At 43.9% G+C, this 20,872-nt stretch overlaps 1 protein-coding gene across 8 annotated transcripts in view; it reads right to left on the bottom strand.

Moving 5' to 3' along the window:
• The window catches only part of MGAT5 (alpha-1,6-mannosylglycoprotein 6-beta-N-acetylglucosaminyltransferase), a 388,895-nt gene that overhangs the window by 32,124 nt on the left and 335,899 nt on the right, over positions 1–20,872 (bottom strand). For all 8 annotated transcript variants that reach the window (XM_070476288.1, XM_070476287.1, XM_070476283.1 and 5 more), the window contains 2 exons: positions 11,767–11,913; positions 2,285–2,401 (listed from right to left, as the gene is read on the bottom strand). In XM_070476288.1, the coding sequence (XP_070332389.1) occupies positions 2,285–2,401; positions 11,767–11,913 (264 nt within the window). The remainder of the gene's footprint in view (positions 1–2,284; positions 2,402–11,766; positions 11,914–20,872) is intronic.

Raw genomic sequence — 20,872 nt, forward strand, 5'->3', positions numbered from 1 at the left:
GGCTCCCTGGTGACTCAGAGGGTAAAGCGTCTGCCTGCAATGCGGGAGACCTGGGTTTGGTCCCTGCGTTGGGAAGATTCCCTGGAGAAGGAAACGGCAACCCACTCTGGTACTCTTGCCTGGAAAATCGCATGGATGGAGAAGCCTGGTAGGCTACAGTCCCATGGGGTCGCAAAGAGTCGGATACGACTGAGCGACTTCACTTTTCTTTCTTTCTAATCCAATGCGACTGATGTCTCTGTAAGAAGTGGAGAAGACAGAGAGATACACATATGGAGACCATTTCATGACAACAGAGACAGGGATAGATAAACAACAAGCTCCTATACTGTATAGCACAGGGCACTATATTCAATATCCTGTAATAAAGTAAAATGGAAAAGAATATGAAAAAGAATATACACACATATCTGAATCATTTTTCTGTACACAGAAAACTAATGATATTGTAAAATCAACTACGCTTCAATTAAAAAAAAGAAGCAGAGAAGACAGACACCTCTCAATCTCTGGTGTGTTGGTCTTGGCACCAAACATCCTCTGCCTTAGTGTGGTGATTTGCAAATATCTATCCTCACTGCCTCCATGCTTCCCACACATCTGTGAGGTACATCATTATGCTGGGCCCTGAGAACACAGCAGTGAGACACAGTTCCTGCCCATGTTGCTTACAATCTAGTGAAAATCAAGACTATCACTAACAAAAATAAGAATATTATAGCATTACAATGGCCGTGACATAGAAACAACCTAAATGTCTACCGATGGAAAAAGACGTGGTATATATGTTACTTACACACACACACACTGGAATATTACTCAGCCACAAAAATGAAATAATGCCATTTGCAGCTACATGAATGGACCAACAGCCAACAGACTATCATACTAAGTGAAGCACGTCAGAGAAAGGCATATCATTGTACGATATCACTGCTATGTGGAATCTAAGATACAACACAAATGAACTTGTCTACAAAACAGAAAGAGACTCACAGACATAGAGGACAGACTTTTGGTTGCCAGGGGAAAGGGGGCAGGGGAGGGTTGGATTGGGAGCTGAGGTGAGCTGATGCCAACTATTACATATAGGATGGATAAACAACCAGGTCCTACTGTATAGCACAGGCAACTATATTCAATATCTTGTGACAAACCATAATGGAAAACAAATATGATAAAGAATTTATATATGGATAACTTAATCACTTTGCTGTATACTTGAAACACAGCACTGTAAATCAATTATACTTCAATAAAAAAGAATATTATTGCATATGTAACACTAACATTGACTTCATGTGTGTGTGTGTGCTAAGTCACTTCAGTCCTGTCCAACTCTTTGCCACTCTATGGACTAGCTTGCCAGGCTCCTCTGTCCATGGGATTCTCAAGGCAAGAGTACTGGAGTGGGTTGCCATGCACTTCTCCAGGGCATCTTCCCAACCCAGGGATCAAACCCGTGTCTCTCATGTCTCCTGCATTGGCAGGTGAGTTCTTTACATTAGCACCACCTGGGAAGCCTACTGACTTCGTACTGCTGACTAAATGTTTATGATGCTGACACTGCCTTTAAGCCCTTTATATTCATTGTCTCATTGAATCTTCTCAAGCACCTGTAAAGCAGATGAAACTATCCTTCATAAAGGATGAGGAAACTGAGGCTCAGAGGTTAAGTAACTGCCCGAGGGGGTGCCGCTGGATCCTAGGTGGAACCAGCCTCCTTTATGTTTATGAAGTAAGCATCTCCTTACAGTGGTTCAGAAAGTGCTCTGCATACAGTAGGTATTTAATACATGATGCTGAACTGATCAGGAAAACTCCAGAGAAGTTAGTTTCTTATATAAAATTCTATAAGATGCATAGGTAGAAAAGCCAAATAAATAGATGCTATAGAAAAACATTTCCCAATAATTCCTTAATTATTCCTTATCCTTCTCACTTTTTTTTTTTCAGGGGAGTAGGACTATCTTTTATGATCTTTAGGAGAGCTACATAATTAGGTCAAAGACTCAAGTAACAATTCAAGCTCCTACTACCATATATGGGACCCAGGAGTCACGTCAAAAGATCTGCAGAATCCACACTCCTCTGGACACCAGCTCCATTTCCATGTCATGGAACATCCACCAAATTCGCAGGCCAGCCCTTCAACTGGGCTGTTTTCTAATGCCAGAGTTAAGCTGACATGGAAATGTTCTAACTACTCGAACGAAGCGCCTGGGATGCTTTCCACACCATCCCGTTCACATTACCAATGGAGAAATGGAATAAAAGAAACAACCTTCTGACTTAAAATCGCTTTCACGGCATCCTCGACCTCCTCCTGATTGCCAAGGTCAACGGTCCAAACGTGTGGCCGGCCGATGAAAACTTCAGCGTAAGGATGCTGTGACGTCAGCTGGAAAAGGAAAAACAGAACCTCAGTCTCACAAACACTGACTTTTTTCAGCCTTCTGTGCCAGGTGAAGTGTAATGCTTTTTATGATTCAGAGTTGGACTTGTGTAGGTAAGAAGTCATTTTCTGTTCTTCCTCCTGATGATGGAAACCTCCTAAGCACCCCATGAGCATGTGTGCAAGCTAACTCGCTTCATTTGTGTCCAACTCTTTGCAACCCGATGGACTGTAGCCTGCCAGGCTCCTCTGTCCATAGGATTCTCCAGGCAAGAATACTGGAGGGGGTTGCCATGCCCTCCTCCAGGGGATCTTCCTGACTTAGGGATCGAACCTGCTCCTCTTACCTCTCCTGCACTGGCAGAGGGGTTCTTTACCACTGCGCCACCTGGGAAGCCAAGTCAACCCCATAAACAGATAATAATAAACGGGCGAGGGCTCCGTAGCTTCTCTGTTTTTGACCCAGCAGGACACCCACTGGGCCCTCCTAGGTCATGACTGGATATGCATACCCTCTGGATTCGAACGCAGAGCACTGACGGGTCCAGGTAAGGAAACCAAGGCTGTATGGTGTGCCTGGCTGGAATCATCCCTAGAGCCTGTGAGTGCCCATCAGGTTCACGTGGGACATTTAAAAAGACACATGGGGACTTCCCTGATGGTCCGGTGGCTAAGACTTCAGGCTCCCAATGCAGGGGACCTGGGGTTCAGTCTCTGGTCAGGGAACTAGATCCCACATGCCACAACTGAGTTCGCATGCCACAATTAAAAGACTGTGACACGTAAGACGAAACATAACACTACGATGATCAACAATCCCGAGTGCTGTAACTGAGACCTGTCTCAGGCAAAGAAAAAATATTTTTTTAATTAAAAAATATATATACTAAAAAAAAAAAAAAAGACACATAGCCAGGCTGTCTTGGACTCTCTGGGCCTGGATCCTGGGCACTTTAGAGGGGATCCTAGGTGTCTGGGGGTCCCTGGAGAGTGAGATGTGGGCCATGGCCCTGCCTGAGACCCACAGGGCAGGTCCAGTGATACTCCATACCCTGAATACCATTTGCAAGAAAGAGTTACAGTGTCATAACCAGGTGATGTGGAGGCTGTTACAAGTGGCTGCTCAATCCCTCAAATCACACCAAGAAATAATGGATGTTGTTTCCTCAATTATAGCCCAGCCCTGAAAATCACCTAGATAGAACTAGTATCTATTATAAAATACTGGTTAGGACAGATAAGCATGATAAAATTACAATAAAATCATTATAGGTTTTAAAGTCATAGAAGGACACGTAATGGCACATCTGAAAGGCGACAAAAAGAGAAACAAGAAAACCAGGAAAAACAGAATTTTTGGAATAATCATTAGCAAAACATTGTAAACTTAACAGTCATAAAGATAATGTGTGATCAGAAAAGCCAGGAAAGGCAGCTTCTGTTCTAAAGGAGGTTTTATTTTAAAAACAAAGGGCGACCAAAGAGACCCAGAGGAATATTGGTAACTCTCAGTTCTTGAAAAATCCAGTTTTTAAGAAAACTAAATTTACCCCTCAGACTCATTCCCCACCTTTATTCTTGCATCCCTATAACGGTGTGATATAAAGACAGCACATGTTCAGTTCTTGGGTCAGCGGGTGCTTTCCTAGTCCCTGGCTGAGGACCAAGGATGCCAGATGCCTTGAGATGGGATAACCGTCCTGCATGGGGCAGAGCTGTCCACTCCCCACCGGCCTTCACATGCCTCCCCAGCTCTCATGTGGGTTCACAGAATCTACTCTTTGGCACAATTTGAACACACATTGAGTTTTCCAGGAACATAACTGCCTATGTAAATCAAAGAGCCTTTGTGCTCTGTTTTATTCAGACTTCACCAACGAGTCATTATTGTTTCAGAAAAATCAGGGCAGTAAAATCAATGCCACCCTGAAGCGCTGGGTCTCAGGACAATGTACCCTAACTAGTCCATATTTGAAGCCGTCACAGTAATGCTAATTGTGTATATCTGCGTGTCTATGCGTAGGCACCTTTCTATTTAGCTTCTCTTTCCTGACTGCAATGATAAGCACGAAGGGCTGACCAGCTTCAACTCAACGTCTCATTCCTCTTAAATACAAACATATTCACTGTAAGGAGACATGAGACATCACTGCTGCCTTCCAGGGTGCTTTTTCGTGGGTATGAGATAGCATTTCTGGACTGCGTATACACAAAATATCCTCTACCTTTCTGCACAGCATTTTCCTTTTATTTCTCTTTCATATTAGTTAGAGAATCAGCCTTTTAAAAAACTATATATGTTAGCAGGGCATATTATTTATGAATTCATTTTAGGACAGAAAAGTAGATGCAATAATACACTTAAAAGAAGGGGCTGGTTCTCTTTTCTCCTTCAGACCCCAGCATACTGGAGGATTCAATGGGCAGCTCTCTTTGTGCCTTACCACACGAATGGTGTGCAGGCAATAGTTGGTGGTGGGGAACGGGGAGGGGGGGAAGATAAATTACTGAGCCTTCGCTGGCCCCCACTCATACGCTTCTAGACGCAGGGATCCTAGGTTTTATTTTTGCCTCTGCCAGCGTCACACCTCTTGCTAGCCTGCAGTTCCCCATCGGTCTGATGTATTCCCTCTTCTTTTTGTTCATCTGTGTCCTCAGTGAAAGGAGAGTGACTGCAGCTTCTTAGAGCTGGGGGAACATCCTTTTCTTTTTTTCAGCACATATTGTAGATTGAGCACATATCGCCGAAGCCCCTCGTTGGGCCAGGCACTGTGCTCATCACCCATGCAGACATTATTATCAGGTTTCCCGTGTAACAGTGAGGATTCTCAGGTTTAGAGGGGTTTACAACTCATCAGGACTACATAGCCAGAAAGCAACAGAGCAGATTCAAATCCAGATCCTTCAACAACTTTTTACCTTTTGACAAAAAACGAAGATGACAATTTTAAAAGATGCTCTTGAGTTCTTAAAACAAAGACCAAAAGAAGCTCAATGTAAACACCAGCCTTTTCATCATTTTTAAAAAACTTGCTAACCTAAGAAAAGAAAAATTGCAGGACTGAATGTATGTCTGTGTAAGACCTTCCCTGAAGCTGAGCAAAATGTTACACCATTTTCATTTTGTGACCTGGAGAACCAACTAATTAATTCTTCCAATTGAATCAGGGTAAATGAAAGTTGCCGTCAATGTCACCATTTAGCAGTCTGTCTCCCCTCTGCCTCTTAAGGTCCCTGCTTATTTACAAGGTTGCTCTAAGCACTTAGAAGACACGAAATGCTGAGCCATTATTATCATGTTCATTTATATTTATGGAGGGTTACTTAATTTTATGAGTAAGGCTTTCTGTGATGCCTTATTCCCCATCTGAATGTTACTCTCCTCCTTGTTAATTTATTGAGAACCATCTGGTTTGAGACACTTCATTGTATATCCATTAGTATGTTTACTGAAGTATATAGTTTGTAAAAGTCATGAAAATCTTATTAACTATGAGACATTATTTCAGAGTGGCCATTAAATCTCCAGGAAGAACATGAGTTCTCTTTGTGGAAGAGGAAACCCTGGAGCCAGAGAATTGCCAGTGGCTTACAAAATGTCAGAATAATGATCAAGAACCTGCTAATATGTTTCCCAATATAAAGATTAAAATACAATTCATATTAAAGTATAACTTGAACCAACCACACTATACTTAAGGCACATGGAACTTCTCTTCCTGAGTATGCAGAGTATGGTTTTAAAAAGGGTTGTAATGAAGGGGATATCAGTTCAATCCCTGGTTGGGGAACTAAGATCCCACATGCCTCAGGGTGATGGAACCCATAAGGTCTAGAGCTCGTGTTCCAAAACAAGAGAAGCCTGCACACAGCAAGTAGAGAGAAGCCCCCGTGAAGCAACAAAGAGCCCACATGCCGCCAAAAAATAAAAATGTGTCCAATGCAAAAATAAAAACAAAGCTTTTTTCCTCCTACATACAAAGAAAAATTTAGACTTCTCTTCAAATGAAGGCAAAGAAGAGACATAGATACGATTTATATGGATGCAGTTATATGGATCAATTGTTGCTTAGCTCAAAAGATTAGCCAGGGCACAAAAAGATGGCTATGCAATTATATACGCTTTGGTTAGAATTTTTCAATTTGTTGAGGGGGAAAAAATGATACTTTCTAGGGATTCTTGACCCTCAGAAATCTGTACAAGTGTTGATAGCTCTTTCCCAATTAAAAGCATCTTTGGTATATGCGCTGCCGAAGTGGGCACTAAAAGCATCTTTGATCAGGGGGATTCTGTGAGCTGAAAGAGCAGAGCGCGGTGGCCCACGTGCCCATGAGGTCAGGTTCACTGGCTCCTCTCAAAGCTGAGTCACGTTGCTGGCTATCAGCCTGCTCTCCGCACTGTCTCCAGCAGAGAAGGAAATGGACATCAGATGGAACCTGCCCTCCTGCATAAAGCAAAGTGACCTGCTTGGGGTTTCCCTCCAACTCATCAACATTCATGTTTCTCAAACTCGAAACCCATCTCTTCTTTTCCCTTAAAGCACAGCTCCTCCACCATTCCCATCTCAGCTAACCCAGCCTAACCCACCACCTGGCAACACTCCAAGTTAACCAGCCTTCTTTAATGTACTCAGTTATTTCCTTATGCATTCCCATTGATTAAGCATCATTCTTATCAAGCTTCCAAATCAGTGTGAGCTCCTGGGAACAGGAAATGTGTCTTGATAAGTTCCCTTAATGTAGTAACCTAGTACCACAGACCCTATGGGGATACAGTGAATATCTGCCAGCTGACCTCTGCTTCCCAGCCCTCCTGTGGGGGCCCATGGCTGATGGAGTCACCTGTGGGGGGTCACTCGTTGAGCAGCTATTGAAAGGCTCCGCCAGTGCCACTCTAGCTGGAGTCTCATTCCCGCAGTGATGGGACCATGTGAAGGAACAGGAGGAACCAAATGCCTGGGTGACAGCTCCAACACCTATTCCTTTTATGCTATGAAGGATGAAAACCCTCTATCATTTCAACAAAAAAGGAATGCAACTGACAGGATGAATGCACTCAGCAACTGCAGCCTGGCTGATCTGATCTATGTATCATCACATCACATCACATCACATCATACACTGGGAAACGGTTAGATTGTGTTTAAGAGGGGGGCCTACATTTTTTTTCCCCCAGGAAAAAGTAGTCAGTTGCAACACAGTGCTATCAAAATCTTCATGAATCGAAATTTAAATTATTGTCTAATTCTAATGATTTAGAAGGTACCAATCTAAAAAATTCAAGATGATGGAAAAATCACCATTAGAATATCGCTGTAACAATGGTTGCAAGCAAGATCTACTGACACATGGTAAAAATAAATGGTCAAAAGTTGGAGGATCTACAACAGGCTGAAGGGTAGGTTGGGGAGAGAGATGGGAGGGAGGTCTGAGAGGGAAGGGACATGGGTGTACCTATGGCTGATTCTTGTTGATATAAGACAGAAAACCGGAAAATTCTGTAAAGCAATTATCCTTCAATTAAAAAATTAAAAAAAAAAAAGAGCTGGAGGATATTTGCATGGTTTCAAAGTACTTCTCCCCCAAATAGAAAAAATTAGTAACTTCACAGTGGAGAAAAGCTGGCAAACATGACCTTGACCAAGTGATCAAGGTTATGTCATCAGTAACAAGACACTGCCATCACTAGCCCCCTGATATGATACACTGAGGTCACATCACTTCTGCAGGATTCTTGCCAAAAATGTCTAACCTTAAACTAATCAGGAGAAAACACCAGTCAAATCTAAATTGAGGGACAGTGTTTAGAATCACTGACTGGTACTCGTTAAGGTCATAAATGACAGTAAAAGATTAAAGAACTGTCACAGCTTGGAGGAGACTCATGAGACACGACAAGTAAAGCCCATGTGGGATCCTGCGCCAGGAAAGGGACGTTTGTGGAAAAACTAGTGAAATCCAAATAAAGTCTGTAGCTTAGATAATGCTAGGGTACCAATGTTAATTTCTTGGTTTTGACAATTACACTGTAGTTTTATAATATGTTGCCATTAGTGGAAGCTGCGTGAAGCACATAACCAAACTCTGTACTATTTTTGCAACTTTTCCATAAGACTAAAATTATTTCAAAATAAATAAAAAGCAAGTTCCAACAATTCTGCCCATAGGTATATATACCACAAAGAATTGAAAGCAAGGATTCAGACAGATACCTGTATGCCGGCATTCACAGCAGCATTATTTGTAACAGACAAGAAATGGAAACAACCCAAGTGTCCACAAACAGATGAATGGATACATAAAATGTGGTCCATTCATACAATGAAGTACTATTCAGCCTTAAAGAAGAACAAGATTCTGACACATGCTACAACATGAATGAACCCTGAAGACCCACTTAGTGACATAAGCCAGTCAGAAAAGGACAAATGCTGCAAGATTCCACCTATATTAGGTACCTAGGAGAGGTAAGAGACAGAAAGTAGGGTAGTGGTTACTATTTTGTTCAGGGCTGGGGGAATGGAGAATGGGGCATTATTAGTTATGTACAGAGTTTCTGTTTGGAACAGTAAATGTTAAAAGATAGTAGTGAGTGGTGATGATTACATGATATTGCAAATGTGCTGAATTCCAGTGAACTGCCCACTCAAAAAAGGTTAAAATCATAATTTTTCATTGTGTATAATTTATCGCAAAAAGTGGAAAAAAACACTGAAAATTACAAATAATTATCCAATTTAGGCAGACATAGAACTTCACAGGTTTCCTACACTCAAATGAAAACAGAGGAATGACTTGATAACCCACACTTTTTTCCCAGAGCCACAAAGTTTCAAAATCAGTTATAGGCTAAAGCATAGATGCCTAAATTGAGATGTTCTCACTGCTGGAGATTATCTTTTCGAAGCATAAGACTGAAGGTTCCTGATCTGTGCCCTGGCACCTCCCACAGCATGTGAAGTCCAAACACTGTTGAGCATTAAATATTCCTGAGGAATGACCTCCCCCTCGCCCCTCCAAAATGAAGAATTCAAATTCATAATATTAGCAGAAGGAAAAAGAAGGCAAACATGCACGTGCACGCACACACACACACACACTCTCACTGACACAGCCCATTAACCTTTGTCAGAGGTTATCTGGTCACAGGTCCATCTTTTTTCAGGATAATCTGTGGTCCTGCTGATCTTTCCCCAACTCCTTTGGCCCTTTCACCAATGATGGGGAGGGTCAAAGAAAAGAACTCTCAAAATAATCAACTCTATTAACTGGTCAGCTCTCTGACTGGTAAAGAGTAATCATGGAAAACGTGCTTTATTCACTGGGGGCATTTCAGGAGAATTGTCCTATAAAGGTTTGAAAGTAGCAGAGTTGAAAGCAGTATGCTTTAAAAACATGTCTGGGGGTCAGGGTGAGGAGGGTTGCACAGCAGAATCATCCTTTTGTCCTGAATGATAGGGGCACTGGGACAACTCAACACTTAGAGGCTTCCTCCTCGCAAGCAGCCCGCAGAGCCACTTACTAACTAAATAAATACGAAATAATAAGAAATTGATATTACTGTTCCTTGCACATGCTTGTTTTCTAACCAGATATAGAAATACCCAGCTGGGTCACTCACATGCACTTTTGTTTATTGTCCCAAATAGAATCCAACTGCCTTCAACAGTGATTCATTGCCCGTTGTGGGTTTTCAAGAGAACCCCTGAAGGCAATTCAGATAAGGCTTCTGCAAACAGTTCAAACAACAGCAGAACTGCTTCTCAGGGTGGTGCTGGCTGACAGTCAGCTAAAATACCAGGCACACTAGGTAGTCACTTCTGATACATCACTTCTCTTAAGGATGATGATTCTTTAAGGAAGGACCCCACAGTCCACTTTTTATTCCCCAAAGCTCATCACAGAGAGTAGGTTCTTTAATAATACCCATTAATGATCCAAAAGGATACATGCACCCCAGTGTTCATTGTAGCAATGTTAACAATAGCCAAGACATGGAAGCAATCTAAATGCCCATTGACAGAGGAATGGATAAAGATGTGGTACACATATACAATGGAAGATGACTCAGCCATTAAAAAAGAATGAAATAATGCCATGTTTAGCAACATGGATGGACCTAGAAAGTGTCACACTGAGTGAAATCAGTCAGACAGAGAAGGAGAAATATTCTATGACACTCCTTATATGTGCAATCTAAGAAAAAATGTTACAAATGAATCACAAAACAGAAAGAGAATCACAGGCTTATAGAACGAACTTATGGCTTCTGGGTGAAAGGAGGGAGGGAAGAGATAGTTACGGAGTTTGGATAACCAACAAGGACCTACTGTATAGCACATGGAACTCTGTTCAATGTTATGTGGCAGCCTGGATGGGACAGGAGTTCGGGGGAGAATGGATACACGAGTCCCTTTGCTGTTTACCTGAAACTACCACATTATTAATTGGCTATAGACCACAATACAAAATAAAAAGTAAAAAAAAAAAAACCTGTTAACCAGTTGATTTTCTTTTTATTCCATAAACTAATCATTCAGAAAAACAGAGTGCAGCCAGTTAGAAGGCTGGAGATATCCGTTCAAATTAAGATGGAGATTGGGTAGGGTGAAAAGACCCCATATTTTGTAGATGGATGGAAATTAGACTGGATCTTGCCTCTGAAACTACCTAGTGAGGGGATGTAATCAAGCCCTCCATGTCTGAGTCCCTATACACCCTCCTCCTTCCACCCAACTGTATTAAGTTCTGTATATACAAATGAGTTCTATTCTGAGAGCACATTCGAAAATCTAGTTTGTTTGTAAGTTCAACAAAGGTAACCGAGGTCCCTAGCTAACACAATCAGCTATACAGTAGTACTGTGATAGGTTTATAATACTTTTCACACAAATAATATGCAAAAACAAATATAAAAAGTAAAGAAAACAATTTTAATCTTATAGTACAGTGTCTTAGAAAGTACAAGAGCTGGCATAGAGGGGCTGACATCAAGTGAACAGGCAAGTACCAGTTACATCACTGCTGCTTTTATGCTTGCTCTGGACATCCTGGGCTTGAAATAAAGATACTATCCTACTGTACTCTATAGAATACTGCAAAGTACACAAAAGCACAACCACTTGGAGAGGATGCAAGCACACGGCAATGCATCCCAGGCACATGAACTCAAGTGATTGATTCGTGAACATACGTTCGCATCTTTGAAAGTTCAAAACTCGAAGGTGCGTATGTAGGGGAGTTACTGTACGTGAAATGAAGTTGGCAATACCTACCGTCCAAGGCGCTGAGGTTCAAATGGGCTCCTAGCACTCAATAAAGAGGTACCATTCATACGAGTGAAAGCAGAATTGAGTTTTAGAGATGCTTACCTCTCTCAGAGTTGGCTTGCCAATGAAAAAGTCTGTGTTTTTGCTGCTTTTGGGTGGGTTGAACTTGGGATTCAGAAAAGCACATCCATTTGCGATGGCCTCCAGGGGAGCTGGGCCCTCGTACGGGAACCCAAGCCCAACAAACAGCTGTAAGACAGAGAAGCACACCACACGTCAACACATCGAGCGGGACTGGCGTCCCGGGCTCACAGGGGTCTCCTCTGGGCTCCACACCTGTGCGGACGCTGCTGAGACTGGGAAGTTCCAAGGCCCTGGGGAGCTGGGGTGATGAGAAGCCGGCTCACAAGTGGACCTGAGAAACAGGACCAGGGACCTTCAAAGGCCCAGTAAGGTGCTCAGGTCATGAGGAATTTCACTCCTTTGTAAAAAAAAAAAAAAGGAAAGGAGTAAGAGTTGGGGTGGGTAGTTGAGGGGGTAGGGAGGCGGGGGTATTCAAAGAAAAACAACAAAACTCAAGACTCAACAGTAATCTTTCTGTAATGCAACAGGAGACACGACTGGAAAAACACTTGCTTAACTAAACAGAAGGTTTCTTCATTGAACCTAAGGAACAACAGGCCCTTTCAGGGATGCCGGGCACAGGGACAGAAAGGTTGCTCGGCAGTGTGATTTCAGTTCACGTGGAGCTGCTTGGAAACGATGGTAGGTCAGCAAACACGGGTTTTCATAATGGGGTTTTCACTGGGGGACATCAACATCTTGGTTTTTATTTTCTTCTCAATGTGGGGAGAGGGTGTGGAGCTGTGACTGGGCCAGGCTTTCCCTCTCCAGCGAGTAGACCCTGAGCTGTCCCCACAGCAGGCGACAGATGGCAGCAAAAACACATCTCAGAGTCCTTGCAGAGACCGCGGCGGCCCAGAGCCCCGGTGACAAAAGGAACTTGCTGCAGTTCAGTGGCACTGATTCCTGGGACCAGAAATGAAGCATCATCGCACAGAAAGGCCTCCCTGTGTACCCGCCTCCCAGGGTGTTTCACACCGCTGGGGGTTGTGCGTCCTGACGGGCAGGGTCTGAGTCTGGGCTTGGTGACATGTGAGATCTCCCTAGCCACATGAAGGAGCTGCTCCTGAAACCTCTCCAGTTTCTGAGGCACATCCAGTGGCAAATGATAACTGGGCCCCAGAGCGTCCTTTCCTTCTGCCATGACATTGGGGAACAACCACAGGACCAGGCCCCAAAAGTGAAGGAAGCTGTTGGCTTGGACATGGCTGGATGCTTGATTCTCTTTTCCTGAGTCCTCTCCTCAGCCATCCTATCTCTGCAGCTTTAATTGAATGATGATTTGGAATGGTTCTGTCTAGAGAGCCCTGAGTACAAGCTGCTGGGTTCCCCAGGCAACACTGGAAGATGAAGCCTGTATGTGCTGGGCACCCAATTCCAGGGCTTAACCCAGTATGGCCCACGTTGGCCATACTGAAGAGGCAGGAAGGCCCTGCAGGGAATTTTCTGGGACAAGAAACTAAAATCTCAGGTTTTTCCTATAATTGTATGTTCTTTTGCACAGAACAGCATACTGAAGTGCTTTGTGGTTTTGGAAGAATAACCTTTCGTAACTTGCAGACCTTGAGATGATTCTCAGAGACATCTGCAGGGGAAGGAACTGCGGAGGAAAAGCTTTGAGCAGCCAGCCGAGCTCCCTCTGCTGGTGGGGGTCGTTTCTCCTGGAGCAGAAGAGCCAGAGACACAGAGGGGAGGGAGACACGGCAGCCGGTCCTGGAAGCTGTCTGGTATGAGGGGCACCATTTGGAGGCCCCGATTTTGCATCTTATTATGTAGCTAACTTTATTTTCTTGGGCTCCCAAATCACTGTGGATGGTGACTGCAGCCCCGAAATTAAAAGACGCTTGCTCCTTGGAAGAAAAGCTATAACAAACTTAGACAGCATATTAAAAAGCACAGAGATCACTTTACCGACAAAGGTCCATCTAGTCAAAGCTATGGTTTTTCTAGGAGTCATGTATGGATGTGAGAGTTGGACCAAAAAGACAGCTGAGCACCAAAGAACTGATGCTTTTGAACCGTGATGCTGGAGAAGACTCTTGAGACAAACCAGTCAATCCTAAAGGAAATCAACCCTGAATATTCATTAGAAGGACTGGTGCTGAAGCTGAATCTCCAATACTTTAGCCACCTGATGCGAAGAGCCAACTCAATGGAAAAAACTCTGATGTTGGGAAAGACTGAGGGCAGGAGGAGAAGGGGACGACAGAGGATGAAATGGTTGGATAGCATCACTGACTCAATGGCTATGTGTTTGAGCAAACTCTGGGAGATAGTGAAGAGATAGGGAACCTGGCATGCTGCAGTCCATGGGGTCACAAACAGTCAGACATGACTGAGCGACTGAACAACAACATATAGCTAACAGGAGTTAGATTGTCAGAAAGAGCTTATGTGTACAGGGTATGGCCTGTGCATGCAGCTCAGGGCTGGGGGATAACTGACAACAGTAGAAGAAATGAAGGAACTGGTGGGAAGATCTAGTTCCAAGACATCCCAGCTTCATTAAACATGAAGAATCCAGGGGATACTATCCTTGAGGCTTTTGATCTCTGTGATCTGTCACCCCTGGCGGATTTAGGGGAGGAGGTGCCGGCTCTCCAAGGAAAAAAGGACCTCTATCAGGCTGTGGCTGGACTCAGGAAAGCACAGGGCTTCCAGATCCTGAAAGATGCAGACAGGGGTCTCCACTGGTTTAACCAGAGACCATAGTATTTCCTAATCTCTGAAAATCAGGGCCTGCCATGAAGCGCTGACACTGTCATCAACACTAAACTGCAAAGAATAACTTTGGAGGAAATGTAGGAACCACGATGCTTGTCTATTTAAATAGAAAATCCTGGAAAAAGAAATTTAATTAGCTCCTTCAGACCTACCAATCTGAACCCATTAATTAAAAGGATTTGAGGCTGTTGCTTAATGGACTCGAATGTGACCTAGGTTTAATTATATCTGAATAACAATTTGCACCATCTCTTCTGCCCTGCTGGCAACTGAGTATCTCAGTACACATAAAATAAACACTTTGGGCTAACTCTCCAAAGCCTCACCAGTTCATAATGAATTTTAAGCAAATACCACACAACTTCTTGGCAATGAGTCTTCGTCACACTAATTAGGATTGCAGGAAATGCACTAGTTGCAAACACTAAAACAACAGTTCTTTGTCCCTTCTGTCAACAAACAACTTTTCTTCTTGCTTCCTGTGTACTCATTACCTGTGACATTCTAATGTAGCAGATGTATTAAGGTCAAATAGCACACTTGAGGTTTGAATGACAATAGGATAGGCAGAGAGAGTCTGTCACCACCAAGGGCATTCTGTGAACCTGTGAGGGCTTATGGTCTTGCCACACACTGGCACTTAACCACACTAAATTGCTTTTCCCCCAACTCCCCACTCCCCATCTTTCTGCCCACTTAGATTTCCTTAGCACAGGAACAAGAGAGACAGTGCAAGAATGCATTCAAGCGCAAAGGCTCAACTCAGGAGGAAGCAGCATGTTTTATTGATACTTCATCTTGTCTTCAGAAGCCTAGATTGTAATGAGGATATTCCAGATGACAGAACATCTCCATGGCTGCAGCTTGACTCCATCAATGAGCATTTCTAAATAGAGCTCTAAATTACAGGCTCTTAAGTTTAACTTTTGAACTAACACTAAGGAAGAGAGAAGAGATGAGGCGCCAGGACTGGGATGTCCCTAGGTATCGACAGAGTTCAGTTAAACCACTCGGATTTTCACTCTGTGTGAAAGGAGGAACGAAATTGTTTTAAACCCCTGAGTGGAGTAGTTGACAAAGAATCCCTTAAGTGTAGATCAAGGTAGTTCTTAGAGATCAGTGCATGTATGTGGAATCTAGAAGAAATGGTACAGATGAACTTATTTGCAAAATAGAAAGGGGTGGGAGGTGGGAAGAACTGGGATATTGGGATTCACATATATACACTATTAATACTATGTATAAAATAGATAACTGATGAGAACTTACTCTACAGTATAAGGAACTCTACTTGCTCTGTGGTGACCTGAACAGGAAGGAAATTCAAAAAAGAGGAATATATGTATACGCATGGCTGATTTACTATGATGTATAGCAGAAGCTAATACAACATCATGATGCAACTACACTCCAATTACAAAATTTTGTTTTTCAAAAGGTAGTTGTTAGGCAGATTCCACGGCTGTGGTCAGTTTCCAGGCTCTCTCTCTCTCTCAAGTGGAATATCCAGGATAACCCAAACCAGGAGATTGCATGCCCAACGGACACTTTTCTGACTTGTTTTCATTAGCCAAGTTGATGGAGTCAAACAGGATGGAGTCTGAGCAACCAGTCAACCTCAGTTTATCCAATAGATAGATTATCAACACAAAGTGATCAGGACAACAAAGTGATTAAGAACACAAGCTCTGGAGTCAGGCTGACCGGGTTTCTAAGCCTGACTGTATCATCTCCTAGCTATGTAACTGTGAGAAATTGTTATATGCCTCTCTCCATGGATTATCTGAGGTCCAATGATAATGCATTTTCTCTAGTTACAGGTCTCAGTCAAGGTAACACAAGCTCTCTGAACCTGTCTCTTCATGTGTAAAATGGTTGAAAGTAATAGTGCTTTATTTCATGGGGCTGCTGTGAGGATTCAAGGAGATATTTCACAGAAAGGATGTATTCCAAGGTTTGGCTCTTGGACTAGTGTTTAGTGAACACTGACTAAGTCCAAACCCAAGTTCCACTTGGTACCCCTATGGGCCACATGCTGTGGCTAAGTCTTACTTGTTTACCTTTCAAATAATGGCTGGGAATCATTATTTGGTAATAGGTATCCCTTTTATATGTTTAAATCGAATCTACACAAGGCTGGGTATGGAGAAATTTTATTTTCCTGATAAGTGATGCTTTCATGTAACCCAAAGGGTCTCTCTCTGGACATCTGTCTTTTGTTCAGTACTGAAAGAAGAGATAACAGTGGCCAAAATCTCTCGCCTATATTTTTAGCAACTCCTTCTCCTGATCTCCAGGATTCCCTGGTGACTATGATGGTAAAGAGTCTGCCTGCAATGCAGGAGGCCAGAGTTCTATCCCTGGGTCTGGAAGGTCCCCTGGAGAAGGAAATGGCAACCCACTACAGTATTCTTGCCTGGAAAATCCCATGGACGGAGGAGCCTGGCGGGCTATAGTTCATAGAATCACAAAGAATTGGATATGACTGAGCGACTACACCTTCACTTTCTCCTGACCTCCATAAGCTCCTAACCAAAACTACCTGAAAACTGTCTCCTAAAGATCCACAAGGACAAAGGAGACAAAGGTAATATCTGCCAAGAAGGTTTAAGTACCCAAGGTTAGTTGGATGTTAAATCCAAATCCGTTTCCTGGAGACCAGCTCATTGGGCAGACTCCCAGGCTATACCTAGCTACTTACGTGACCTTCCAAAAACAAAACAAAACATATAGCAACATCAAAACCACATGATTGGTTTGTGCAAAGTCTCTGCACTTTGGTCATTTGGAAGCCCCAGCACAAAATCAAACACATCACAATTTGCACTGCAGATCCATGATTTTGAAGATGAGGAGTAACAGAACAGTCAAATGCATGTACAACTGCAGATGCTGACCATATTTAACTGTGCCTGCGTGAAATGTCTACACGAAAAGGCAGTTAAGATGCACCTCCTTGGAGAAGCCTCCCCTGCCCACCTCTCTCACCCCAAGTCCACGCCAGGCTGACCACTCAGCTCTCAACAGTGAGGAGGCATCACAGGCCTGCTCACTATCACAGTAAGGTGGCCTCTAATGGTACTGAGGTCAGAGGACTTTAGTGATGAAGAGATAATTCATGGAAAGGGCTTAGCACAAGGAAAGGTTAGAGAAAATGGGTGTAAAACCCCGTGGTCACGTGTACCATGGTAACATGAACCAGATAAATGTGTTACAACTGGCTCCTGCCCTCCACGTGGGCTCAATCTGGTACTTCCCTGATGTCACCAATCACAGGGCAACATTTTCCACAACAGAATGGCTGACCCTGCATATGAGGGGTCCCACCCAGTAAGGTCTCCTGTTGGGATCCAGTTTTTGTTTTCATTATTACTTCTCCTACCTGTGTACTTTTCAGTTGCGTCACCTAGTTACCTGTCTGCGTCCTCTGCCACAGTGGTGTCCTCCTGTAGGCACGACTGCCTTAGTCTGCCCCAGATCCAGAAGGCCCAGCACAAGTCCTGGAATATATTCTGTACTTCACGAACATTTGTCAGATAAGTGGGCAAAAGAATAAGAATTGCCAGATCTTTCAGCAATTGAGCATCCCTGGAAGGAGAGGATGAGCAATTTTTGTGTGCTATTTCTGTGTGAGGAGGTCCTTTTGTTCTTGAAGTCACAGAGGTTACTGGATCCTATGTCCAAACATTCTTCATTTCACGTACATATATGTGAGGGGAGGGGAGAGGATGGAAGGTGCGGGCATGTGTACACAAATTACTCCCCATCCAGTTAGAATGAAAATGGCTTTTGCAACCGGTCACTTGCTTGACTGCCTGAGGGTAAATATTTCAATATCTGAAACAGACATAGAAGATGGATTGCTCCATCAGTAAGCTCACTCTTGAGCTCTCTCACAGGGCCTGGAGATGTGGGCACACCACAGGGAGACAGGCAGGCATTGGGTATCAGAAGGACCTAGTTCCCTGCTGGGGAGACCTTAGAGATCAAGGCACACGATTCTTGAGAAAAGCAAGGAATCACTCCTAAGGGCATGGCCCCAAGACCCCAGATGACCAGTGGACTTCTCTTTGTCTCCTTCATCATTCTTTATACAGTTACCCAAAGGCCTCTACAAGCCGGGCCCCGAGAAGGCACTGCCAACAGAACAAGCGGAGTCCTTGAATTCTCATGGAGCTGCGCAAGGAGTCTGTTCCATCTCTGCTCCCCGGGCAGAGGTTGCCTGGAGCCCAGGGTTTTTGAGAGAGTTTGTGCAACCACATCTAAGCTTGTGGGATGAGCCACAGATGATTGAAGAGACCAGACTCAAGGATGGGTTAGAACAGGAACAGAAGTGCACACTGCCTGTCTTCCAACCCTGTCTAGGCTTCTTGGGGAGCCCCACAGCTAAACTGCTGAGATGACCGGGTAGGGAAACAGGGCCGTCACACCCTACCAAGGCTGGAGGGGGACATGGCCAGAGGTGTGGGTAGAAAAGGTGCGTGGCAACAGCAGGAGCAGCAGCTGCTACTTCCTCTGAGTTCACACAGGCACAATATGTTCTCGACTTTCACTGTCAGAAATGGGGGTTCCCATTTGGGCTCACTCCGAATGGTCCTCCAACCCAGCATGGGATGTGAAAGGCCCGTTTCATGAGGAAATTCCCTGGTGAGATTGAAAGTGGGGTATGTGGGCACGGAGAGGTGAAATTTGGGAAATGGAAGAAAGAAACCTCATTAAGAGAGATGGGGTTTGAAGCTAAAAATTAAAATGTGCCACCCCATTCAGCCCTTAACTGCTGGCTTAAGTTGCTCTCCTGGATTTTGCTGGCCTGAATGGCTTGTCTACAGTCTTCTGATACATCATGAGTTCATCCACATGTATATGTCTATTAGAAGAGTCTTCCAGATTCAACAATTTCCCAGCTCTTTGAGCCCTGATGTGAGGGCGACGCGGATCCCATCCTGTCTCCAGAGGCTCCTGGGCCCCTCCTGGCACGCCAGGACAAAAATTCTGCTGAGCAGACGGTTTCCTGGCTTGATGCAGAGATTCAAAGATGGTTCATAAAGAAAAATAATGAGTCAGAAGCTGATTATGCATCCATCATTTCAATCTGTGTCTAGACCTCGAGGGGCACCCGACCCACTTCCCGCTCTCATAACAAGTCTGAGGAGCGTGCAAGTCCCATTTATTCCACGCGCATTTGCTTCTCTGCATCCCCAGTTCTCCACTTTCGATGTGGATTGGAATAAATCGCTTTTAAATTGCTCAGAGACACTGAGGAAGGAGTTAGAGGCAGAAAGGGTTATAAATGCAAAGCCTGACTAGTCTTTAGTGTCATTATTCCAAAGCCCAAGATTCATTCATTTCACTGCCTGCTGCTGTGTTCTGGGTATATGGGGAGGCTCAGAGATACACTGCCTCATTTTCATCGCATTTACCAACTGTTTTAGCCGTAATTCTACTTGGAGAGCTTTCATATATGCTAGTCAGAGGAACAGGCAATACAAAATGGGATCAGCGACATCCTCTGAAGGTACCAGTTTTTCAAGAATAAATAGTTGCTCCTTGCACTCAAAATTTCAATGTAATCCTTGGTTCCTGGGCAATATCTTACATCATGGCCCAGGCCTTCCAGACCCGCTCTCTGCTCCTCCCCAAATACCAGGGGCCTCAGCTTCGGCCTCTTTCGCATTCTCTAACAGGGTAAGTGGACGGTCGGCAAGGAAGGGTTCTTTTAAGATCTACAAAGCTGAGTAAGACATTCATGAGGCTGGGTTAACATAAGCACGTGAGACAGTGATGATGGAGAACCAGTGCTGCCAAATGTACTTTTAAAGGAGCTTGAGCTGTTTCCACATTCTGATGTGGGGGAAAGTAAAATGAGGCAAAAACAGCACTGCTGCCAAAGAGCCCTGACATTCTAATGCCTCCAAACATCCTCCTAAGACAGAAGGTGAACGCAAAGTCAACAGCACAAACCGGTGGGCACACTTCACTCTGGAATGGCCCCCGTCGTCAGCCTGCAGATGACCTTGTATGAAAATGAAATCTTAAGCAAACCAGATCTTTGGCCAAGAAGAGAAAACCATCAAATGAATGTATTCATGGCACCACATGCATGACTTGGGAGGTAGCAATGTTCAAACGCAGAAAGGAGATGCAGATTCTTTCAGCTGGTGAGTATCCACTGAACGTTCTTATGTTCATGGGTTTATTCATTAGGATGGTTCATGGAGGGCCTAGCAGAGCTTTGATTTGCTACCCCCTCACCAAAAAAAACTCCTGAGTCATGGTTATCTCCAGGGTGACCTCCGTGACTGCGGACAAGCCCAACTCCGTAGTCTTACTTCCTCCTGTTTAGAATAAAGTGAATAGTAAT

This window comes from Odocoileus virginianus, chromosome 13 (genome assembly GCF_023699985.2).
Source record: "Odocoileus virginianus isolate 20LAN1187 ecotype Illinois chromosome 13, Ovbor_1.2, whole genome shotgun sequence".
Taxonomy (NCBI): Eukaryota; Metazoa; Chordata; class Mammalia; order Artiodactyla; family Cervidae; genus Odocoileus; species Odocoileus virginianus.